General features: G+C 41.6%; 1 protein-coding gene across 2 annotated transcripts in view; it reads left to right on the plus strand.

Annotated features, from left to right (window-relative positions):
- Ppm1d (protein phosphatase, Mg2+/Mn2+ dependent, 1D) overlaps nt 1-8,726 on the plus strand; it is a 36,000-nt gene extending 27,274 nt beyond the window's left edge. The window contains exons 5-6 of one of the 2 annotated variants that reach the window (NM_001105825.2): nt 1,772-2,014; nt 7,275-8,726. In NM_001105825.2, coding sequence (NP_001099295.2) covers nt 1,772-2,014; nt 7,275-7,832 — 801 coding nt within the window. In that variant the 3' untranslated portion in view covers nt 7,833-8,726. The remainder of the gene's footprint in view (nt 1-1,771; nt 2,015-7,274) is intronic. The other variant, XM_087570610.1, reaches the window with a different exon arrangement.
- Nucleotides 8,727-10,069: the final 1,343 nt, after the last annotated feature.

Genomic DNA, 10,069 nt, shown 5'->3' on the forward strand with positions numbered 1-10,069 from the left:
GTCCTGATGGCTTGTGTTGCCATGTGAACTATGTGCCCAGAAGAGTGTGGGAGAGTCAGTAGTTGATAACCATGGACACTGCCCTCAGTCAGTTTAGATGCATACTTTCCACCTTTTGTTATGTTTGGGTTTTCTGAGACAGGCTCTGATGAAGCCCTCTGGTTTCATACTTAGGCAGTGAGACTAGCCTTGAATTCTTGATACTTGTGTCTAAACGTCACAAATGGTAGATTTACAAGTGTGCACCCTCATATAAGACTCTTCTTTTAACATCACTAAAATTAGAATCCTTTTTCCAAATGTATTATAATTTGACAGTGATTTTTTTTTATGGCACACAAAATGTTTCTATAACTCAAAACTCATAATATTCCATGTCTATAATCATGTGAGTATATGAAACAGGAGGACTACCAGTTGCAGACCAGCCTGGGCTACACAGTGAGCTCTAGGATGTTCTGGGCTATCTCTGTGTATTGTCACTGTGGTTCCCTGTTCTTGGGCACCAGTGATCTTCCTATGGTGTTCCGGGTAGCTGGCGTTACTGGACCAGGTCACTGTAGAGGGCTTCTCAGTTATGTGGAAGTTGGCCGCTGCAGCGAGTTTTTTCCTACCATATCTAATTGCCTCATTTGTTTATTATATTTATTTTTTTCTTTTCTTTTTTATTTTTCGGAGCTGGGGACCGAACCCAGAGCCTTGCACTTGCTAGGCAAGTGCTCTACCACTGAGCTAAATCCCCAAATTTATTATATTTATAATGATTTACTTCCTCTTAAAGGTGACTTCTCTGTAACTTTCCTTAGAGTAGACCAAACTTCTTGACTAAAGAGATAAAAGTACATCCTTTATCTCCCATCCTGGTATAGTGATCCTCCTGCCTCAGCCTCTTCAGTGTTGATATTAGAGGTTTGTATCATTACACCTGGTACACCAGTATCTAATTTAATCACCAGAGAAGACTCACTCACACCCTCCCTCCCTGTCTCTCCCTCCCTCCCTCCCTCCCTGTCTCTCTCTTCCTCCCTCTCCCTCCCTCTCTGTCCCTTTCTCCCCCATCCCTCTTCTCTTCTCTTCTCTTCTCTTCTCTTCTCTTCTCTTCTCTTCTCTTCTCTCCTCTCCTCTCCTCTCCTCTCCTCTCCTCTCCTCTCCTCTCCTCTCCTCTCCTCTCCTCTCTTCTCTTCTCTTCTCTCTGCTCCTTCCTTCCTTTCTTCCTTCCTTCCTTCCTTCCTTCCTTCCTTCCTTCCTTCCTTCCTTCCTTCCTTCCTTCCTTCCTTCCTTCCTTCCGAGGCAGGGTCTGTAAGAGCTGGCTATGCTGGAACTTGATATGTAGGCCAGTCTGGCCCTGAACTGAGATGTGTCTGTCTTGGAGTGCTTGAATTAAGGCTTGCACTACAATGCCCTGCCCCAAGCTGTATTTTTAAAAAAATTTTTTAATTTAGATGCAAGATTATAGAAATTTTAGATCATGTTTGAAAATTTTAATTTTATTAGCTTATTTGGCCATACTTTAGCTTTATTATTTTTAAATTTTTGTTTTATTGTGTTTATGCATGTGATGTGTATGTGTTGGTCAGAGGGCAGCTTGAAGAGGAGCTGGTCACTCCTACCATGTGGGTCTAGCGATTGAACTGGATGGAGACCTTGAGTCTTGGTAGCAGGCACCCTTAACTGAGCCATCTCACCCGATCCACCAGGTTTTTGATTTGAATCATATGCAGTGGTGAGTAATTGAGAGTTAATGTTCTTTCTTCTGTTCTTTTAAATATAGGGTGAGCAAGGACAGTCTTGTGCTAAAATGCTTGTGAATCGAGCACTTGGCCGCTGGAGGCAGCGTATGCTTCGAGCAGATAACACAAGTGCCATAGTAATCTGCATCTCTCCAGAAGTAGATAATCAAGGGAACTTTACCAATGAAGATGAGCTCTTTCTGAACCTGACTGATAGCCCTACTTACAACAGCCAAGAAACCTGTGTGATGACTCCTTCTCCAAGTTCTACACCACCAGTCAAGGTACACAGTGCTACAGGGTGTGTGTGTGTGTGTGTGTGTGTGTGTGTGTGTGTGTGTGTGTGTTTCCTGATAAAACACCATGACCAAGACTAACCATGACAAGAAAGTGTTAATCTGGCTTGTGGTTTCAGAGAGTCGGAGTCAAAGAACAGCTGAGATCTCTCCTATTTTAGATCTCATTTTATGTATATGAGTGTTTTGCTTGAATGTAAGTCTGTTTACCATGTGCATGCCAGGTGCCAGCTGAGGTAAGAAGAGAACAGTAGATCCCCTAGAGCTGGAAATCTGGACAGGTATGAGCTGCCATGTGGGTATTGGGATGTGGACAACCTGGGTCCTCTGCAAGCACAAGTACCTTTAACTGCTGAGCTATTTCGCCAGCTCTGAGAGCTCACATCTTGATCCACAACCAAGAGAGAGCACTGGGAGTCTCTCAAGTCTTTTGAAATCTCAAAGCCTCCTCTGAGACGCACACCTTCCTTAGTAAGGGCACCCCCTCCTAATTCTTTGCAAACAGTTGTACCAGTTAGGGACCAAGTGTTCAGATATCGAGGGGGTGGGGCGTTCTCATTCATTCCAACACATCTTGTTGGTGTTTAAGACAAGGTCTCATGGGTGTGGCCCCTGGCAGCCTTGTACTGACTGTGCAGTTGAGGATGATCTTTAATTCCTGATCTTCCTGCTTCTGTTTCCCAAGTGCTGGGATTACAGTATTTACAGTCATAACTAGTTAATTAAGACAAGTTTTTATTCAAATTAGTTCAAGAAAGTGATGGATCTTTGCTGTTTAATTCATTGCTGGAAAGAATCCTTTCCCCTCTGCCCTGATATTTGTGAATGCTGAGCATACTGCCACTAAACCACATTCTCAGTTCTTCAAAGAGCCATTCTCACACAGGACTAATTTGAAGTCAGTTGTATGCATATAATTTAATAGAAAAATTATTGTGGTCACTGAAAAATGTTAATATGTGGAACTTACTGATCCTTTTTATGAATCTATGAATATTTGTAAAGCATAAATCTGGGAACCACTTGTACACAGGAGAGTTAATTTAAACCTATAATACAGAGTTATCTTGATGTGATCCATGTTACCAACAACAACACTGAGAGGTTAAATATTTTGAGCAAAGTCATACAGAATCAAGATTGAACTGGCCTGTAGGGTATTGGAACTTAGGCTTGGGTTTTTTTTGTTTTTTTTTTTTTTTGTTTTTGTTTTTGTTTTTTTTGTTTTTTTTTTTTTTTTGGTTCTTTTTTTTCGGAGCTGGGGACCGAACCCAGGGCCTTGCGCTTCCTAGGCAAGCGCTCTACCACTGAGCTAAATCCCCAACCCCAGGCTTGGGTTTTTATTAGCGTAAATAAGAAATAGCATTAGCTTCTTACATTACTTGTTTGACACATGATTTCAGGCCTCCAACCTGATCCTCCTACTTGAGTGCTGTGATTATAGAAGTATGCCACCATGCCTGATTATTCAATTTCTTAGTGTAAATAAAATAGAATGCGTTTGAGATGTGCTGAGGTCGGGCTCACTGGTTAAAGTACTTGTCTGACTTGAGTTTGGGTCCCAGCATCCATACCAGGCAGCACAAAACCATGTGTGATTCTAACTCAAGTGGATCTGATAGCCTCTTCTGACTCCTAGGGTATCCACACCCATTTATACACATAAATAAAAATAAATTAAATCTTTAATAAAAAAATATAAGCTGAGGAGCATACTTAAATGAGTATAGCATTTGTTTCCTGATTTATGTAGAACTCAGTTAACTTGGCTTTGTTAGAGTTTTATTTTTTAGGAGACTGACAAAGTGGGAAATAAAGCAGTATGCTACATCTTTTTTTTTTTTTTTTTTTTTTGGTTCTTTTTTTTTCGGAGCTGGGGACTGAACCCAGGGCCTTGCGCTTCCTAGGCAAGCGCTCTACCACTGAGCTAAATCCCCAACCCTGTATGCTACATCTTTTAAGCAAATTTTAAAAGGGTCACTGAACTGTTTTGTTTTTAGATAGGCTCTCATGTAGCCCAGGTTAGCTTTGAATTCCTGCTTCTCCTGCCTCCCCACTTCCACATGATGGGATTATAGGCCTGTCCTAAGACAAAAGGCCTTGGGAGGACTTTTACTTTGGGTACTGTGGTTGTGAAAGTCAGTGTCTGGAATTTATCGTTACTATGTTACCTCTTATTTCACATAGATGACAAAAATATACATGCAATGAGGTGAGGTGTAGTCTGTCATCAGTAATTGACAGTGAGTTTTCCTTTCTTCCTCCCTTGGTCTAGTTTGGTTGTTTTTGCACTAGGATAGACCTTGGGGTCTATCGAATGGAGCATAAACTCTCTACTGCTAAGTTATATCCTCGCTCATTACTTTTGGCTGGCCTTGAACTTAATGTATAGTCTAGGTTCATCTTGAACTTACGGTCCTCTTGCCTTAGACACCTGAATTGCTGTGATCCCAGGCTTGCTTTGTAGTTTGAGACAGCTCTTGCTGTCCTGAAACTCACTGTGTAGTCCAGTCTCCCCAACCCCTGGCCTTGAAATCACAGAGTTCTGCCTGCCTCTGCCTCCAGATGCTGTGATTAAACTTGGAACACCACACCCAGCTTCCTTTTGAATTCATCGCTATGGGAGTGTGGGTGTGTGTGCCACAGCGTTCATGAGGAGGTCAGAGGATGACTTTATGCTGTTTTCTCCTCTTGATTTTATGTGGGTCCTGGGGATTGAACTCAGTTTGCCAGACTCCTGTTGGACGCATCTTTATCTTACATACTGAACCATCTCAATAGCCCATAGTACTTACACTAACATCAAATAAACAAAGAATGGAGTTGCTCTTTAGGCAAATAGAGAAGGGTCCCTTAGGGTTAGGATCTAGGCACAGAGTGATTCCTGCTGTAATCTGAAAATCTAGGAGGCTTAGACAGGAGGATTTCTGCAAGTCTGAGAGCAGCCTGGACTACAGGGTGAGATACTATTGCGGACAACAAACGTTTCTTAGCACTGGGACTCTTGGAGAACTATGGGTAATATCATCAAGACCTTCTCTTAGGAAGGAAAAGGAAGGGCTACAGATATGTCTGGGTGGGTAAAATGGGTGATGTGCAAGCAGAATCACTTGTGTCCTAATACCCAGAATCAATGTGAGAGCTGGACATACAGCAGGAACATTTGTAATCCTAGCACCCTGTGGGGAGATGGAATGTAGAGAAAGGGGAATTCATGGACCCTCATGGGCAGCTTAGCTGACATACACAACAGAAAACAAAAGCAAAATGACACCTGAGCCGTGGCATACAAGCACCTGCACTCACACACATGAATGTACACACACACACACACTTTTGGCATCGTGTCGTGCACACGTAATCCTAGTACTTGGGAAGCTGAGGTGGGACTCTCAAATTCAAGGGCAATACGGAGAGTTGGAAATGATTGTAAGGCTACATAGTGAGACTCTGTCTCAGAAAAAGAGGGGGTTCTATTACTATGCTCACTGAGGTCCCTTCATGACCTGTCTTTTCAGTTGACATCTGGTGTCTAATGTTCACGGGATGGGAAATTACTATCTATTTTTCCATTATGGTATGATTGCTTTTAATATTGTACTTCATAGTTCCTAGATGGATAATAGTCACAGATTTTTTAGAACACCCTGGAAAATTTTCACTTATAGTTTTAAGATCGCTAGTTTTAACTAGTTTTTGTCAAGAAGCCATTTATAGGGCTGGGGATGTAGGGTTCAGCTGATAGCTCGCCCAGCAAGCATGAGGCCCAGGCTTGATTGAGTATATAAGATGAGTGGGTCTCTGCAATCAGCACTGTAAAGTAGAGGCAGGAGAATCAGGAATCTGCGGTCATCGCTAGTTATAAAGCAAGTCCAAAGCCAGTCTGGGTTACATGACACACTGTCCCAATTTTTTTTCTGAAAAGGCCATTGAGAGGCATCAAGACAGTGCTTGCTGCCTAAGTTCAATGCTGGGGTCTTCAGGGTGTGAGGAGAGATCACATGTAACTTGCCTCCTGACCTCTACATATGCATACTGTTTGTGCATGCTCATATACACACAAGCTTTTGAGAAGTTAACAAAAATTTTAAATTGCATTTATTTTGTGTGTCCATATTTTCACACATACATGCCATGGCAGGACAGTAATATAAGCCTCTAGGTCTTAATGCAGTCAATAGAAATTTGGTCCTTTTCATCCCAATTGTGTCATCATTATGCCACATAATTAAAATTGAAAACAAGCATTATTTGATTAACCAGAAAGTTGGGATGTCAGCTTAAGTTTGTCATGGGCTTGTGTCAAAAAGCAAGGATTTTATGTAAAATAATTAGAGCTAGTTCATCAGTAGTATATTACTGTACATAAAATTCAAATACAGAGTTTCTGCTGGCAGTGGTTTTATATAACTTTAATTTCAGCACTTAGGAGACAGAAGCAGGCAGATCTTAAGAGTTTGAAACCAGCCTGATATAGCAGGATTTGGGGCAGCCAGGGCTTCAGTGAAAAATTCTGTCTCATCAAACAAACAAACAAACAAACAAACAAAGTAAAATATAGAGTTTGGGTAAAGAAATTAAAATATCAAAAGCAGTAATTTAGCCCTTTTCTGCATCTGGGCACAGAGTGCATGTCTTGGTAGAGTGTGTGCTTGTGGCTGTTTTAAGGGGTCTGCTTTGAAGCCTTCAAGTATTTTACTTGGTCCCAGCTGTAATTCAGGAAGACCTGTGAGCACATGGTTTTCTCCCCTTAGGTACATGATGCTATCTCTTGTGATGAGATGGGTTCCTTCTGGGTTCCTTTGTACTGACTCCTTTCTTTGTAACCCTCAACTTAGTGCAGTGAATTTACGATGAAGGAAAGTGAGTGCATGCCTTGCTTTTGCCATCTGTTTGTTTTTGAGATAAGTTTTCTCTGTGTAGCCCTGGCTGTGTAGAACTTGCTTTGTACACCAGTCTGGCCTCGAACTCACAGAGATCCACCTGCCTGTCTTCTGAGTGCTGGAACTAAAGGTGTGTGTTACCACTGTCCAGCTGGTTTTACTATCTTAATAATGTCTTTTTTTTTCCTTTTTTTTTTTTTTTTCCCGGAGCTGGGGACCGAACCCAGGGCCTTGCGCTTGCTAGGCAAGCGCTCTACCACTGAGCCAAATCCCCAACCCCTCTTAATAATGTCTTAAGAACTTACTGTCTGTATCAGTTTATCGAGCATAGGATAAATATTTATTTTTCCTTTTTTTCCCCCCAGTCACTGGAAGAAGATCCATGGCCAAGGCTGAACTCTAAGGACCATATACCTGCCCTTGTTCGCAGTAATGCCTTCTCAGAGAAGTTTTTAGAGGTCCCAGCTGAGATAGCTCGAGGAAGTATCCAGACTGTAGTCATGACCTCAAAAGACTCAGAGACACTTGAAGAAAATTGCCCCAAAGCCCTGACTTTAAGGATTCATGATTCTTTGAATAATACTCTGTCAGTTGGCCTCATGCCAACCAATTCAACAAATACTATCATGGACCAAAAAAATTTAAAGATGTCAACTCCAGGTCAAATGAAAGCTCAAGAAGTTGAAAGAACCCCTCCAGCCAATTTTAAAAGGACATTAGAAGAATCCAACTCTGGTCCCCTTATGAAGAAGCATCGACGAAATGGCTTAAGTCGAAATAGCGGGGCCCAAGCTTCGAGTCTCCCCACAGCATCCCAGCGCAGGCACTCTGTCACACTGACCATGAGGCGCAGACTCCGGGGCCAGAAGAAGATGGGGAATCCTCTTTTACATCAGCACCGGAAAACAGTGTGTGTGTGCTGAGGTGGGCCTGGGAAGTGGGGATCTCCCTTCCTATGACTTGAGGGCTTTTTACATTTGGTGCCGAAGTTGAACTTTTTTTAAGGGGACAAAATAAAGAGTATACAGTTTGACTTTTTGGAATTTAACAGTTTTATTCTGGCCTTGTACTTGCCTGTATTATAAATGTGAAATTTGTAGATGTAGGGAATAAGTTGCTGTAAAATGTGTGTACATTTGTATCCTTCACACAAATTTAGTCTCTTATTCTGACACACAGTAATTGTGACAACAGGGCTAATGTTGAAGAAAGGTCAGAAGAATCTTTACGATTTTAAAAATGTCTTTAAAGTTTTTAAAATGCTTATTACACACTTGTATACACCCCTTGTGAAGAACACGTGACTTTTTAAAGAAAATTACTAAGCAAACTGGAAAAGTGAAGTATTTTCATAGTGCTCTGTGCTCCACTTAATGTTTCCTAGGGACCATCAGTGTCTTTTTAAAATTACATTTTATTTCACATTTCATAATTCAGAAGTAAACCTTTCATAGGAAAAATACTGAGCTGTGCTAATGTAGCTGATTTTAGTCTCCTTGTCCCACTTACACTATGCAGTATCTTGTAACTTCAGTAGCATTCTTCTAGAACAGTACATCTGGTGTGCTTACTGAAATCTCTGGCACAGATGGCGGTGTGTTTGCCTAACACACCACTATCTGTCCCAGACCAGTGGCATTAGGCCATATAGTTACTCTCTTCTAGTGTTTGCTTAAAATACGTGAAGTTTTTCTTGCTATTTCAATAACAGATGGTGCTGCTAATACCCAACATTTCCTAAATTATTTTATATCATACAGGCTTTCATTGGTTATATGAATATGTCTATCCAATAAATCAGTGAACTATTGCCCTTACGTTGCTGGCGTTTTGTTGGTGACTCTTCACAGTAGGTACCAACAGTCAGATATGAGATATACCTGTGCTTTCTTGACTTGAAATACATACAGTACTCATTTTTTATTAATACAGAACACAGACATGAACTAAAATGTCTAACAACATGCTTCACTTACAGGTTCTAAGTGTTCAGTAAAGCTGTGTCTCCTTTGGTAATAGAATAAAAGCTCAAGGGAAGTACTGAAGCTCTAAGATTCTATAAATGTGGTATGTGTACAACTGTGCTTCTTAAGGAACATCTTGGGGGGTTGGGGATTTAGCTCAGTGGTAGAGCACTTGCCTAGGAAGTGCAAGGCCCTGGGTTCGGTCCCCAGCTCCGAAAAAAAAAAAAAAGAACCAAAAAAAAAAAAAAAAAAAGGAACATCTTATCTTAAGCCCTTAATTTGGAACAAGAAACCTCATTGAGGGCTTTGGATGTGCTTGAGTTGGGTGAGTGCTTGCTTCACACACAGGAAGCCCTAGGCTAGATCCCAGCACTGCAAAAACTAGAGGCAGGAGGATCAGAGATTCAAAGTCATCCTTGTTACAAAGTTTTAGGTCAACCTGAGAATCATGAGACCGAGTCTGAAAATAGTAGTGTATAAAACAAAACCAGGGAGACAAATGAGGAGCAGGAGAGATAAAAGGACTCGGGGTTTAGTGTGAGGGTTTACGTGATTGTTTGCTTAACAGGTGCAAAGCCCTGCATTTAAAAAAAATTATTAGGGGTTGGGGATTTAGCTTGGGGGTAAAGTACTTATGGCCCTGGGTTTGGTCCTCAGCTCTGGTGGAGTGGGGTGGGGGAAGAGAACTTCATTAGTATGTGTACGATTAGTTTGCCTGCATGGCAGTATGTGCAGCACGTATATGCTTAGTGCCTGTGGGGGCCTAAGAGGGTGTCAGATCTCGTGAACTGGACTTAAAGGCAAGTTGTGGACCAGTAAGTAGGTGCTGGAAATAAAAAAAAAGGGGGGGGGTTGGGGATTTAGCTCAGTGGTAGAGCGCTTGCCTAGCAAGCGCAAGGCCCTGGGTTCGGTCCCAAGTTCTGAAAAAAAGAAAAGGAAAAAAAAAAAAAGTACCTCAGGAATACCAGCCAGTGTTCTTAACTTCTGAGCTATGTCTAGCCATAAGACCTTGCATTTGATCCGTAACACTAGAAAAACAAACACTGGCTTGGATATGCTATGTTGCCTACTACTTTTGAATTCTGTCTCTCTGGATGGCACTATTGAAATACTGAAACCTAGGTGGACCCACTAGGATGGCTTTCGGGATCCTCTTATAAAGGGGATTATAGGTCTCTTGGTAATTACTAAATATG

Source organism: Rattus norvegicus, chromosome 10, assembly GCF_021556685.1.
Source record: "Rattus norvegicus strain SHRSP/BbbUtx chromosome 10, alternate assembly SHRSP_T2T, whole genome shotgun sequence".
Lineage (NCBI taxonomy): Eukaryota > Metazoa > Chordata > Mammalia > Rodentia > Muridae > Rattus > Rattus norvegicus.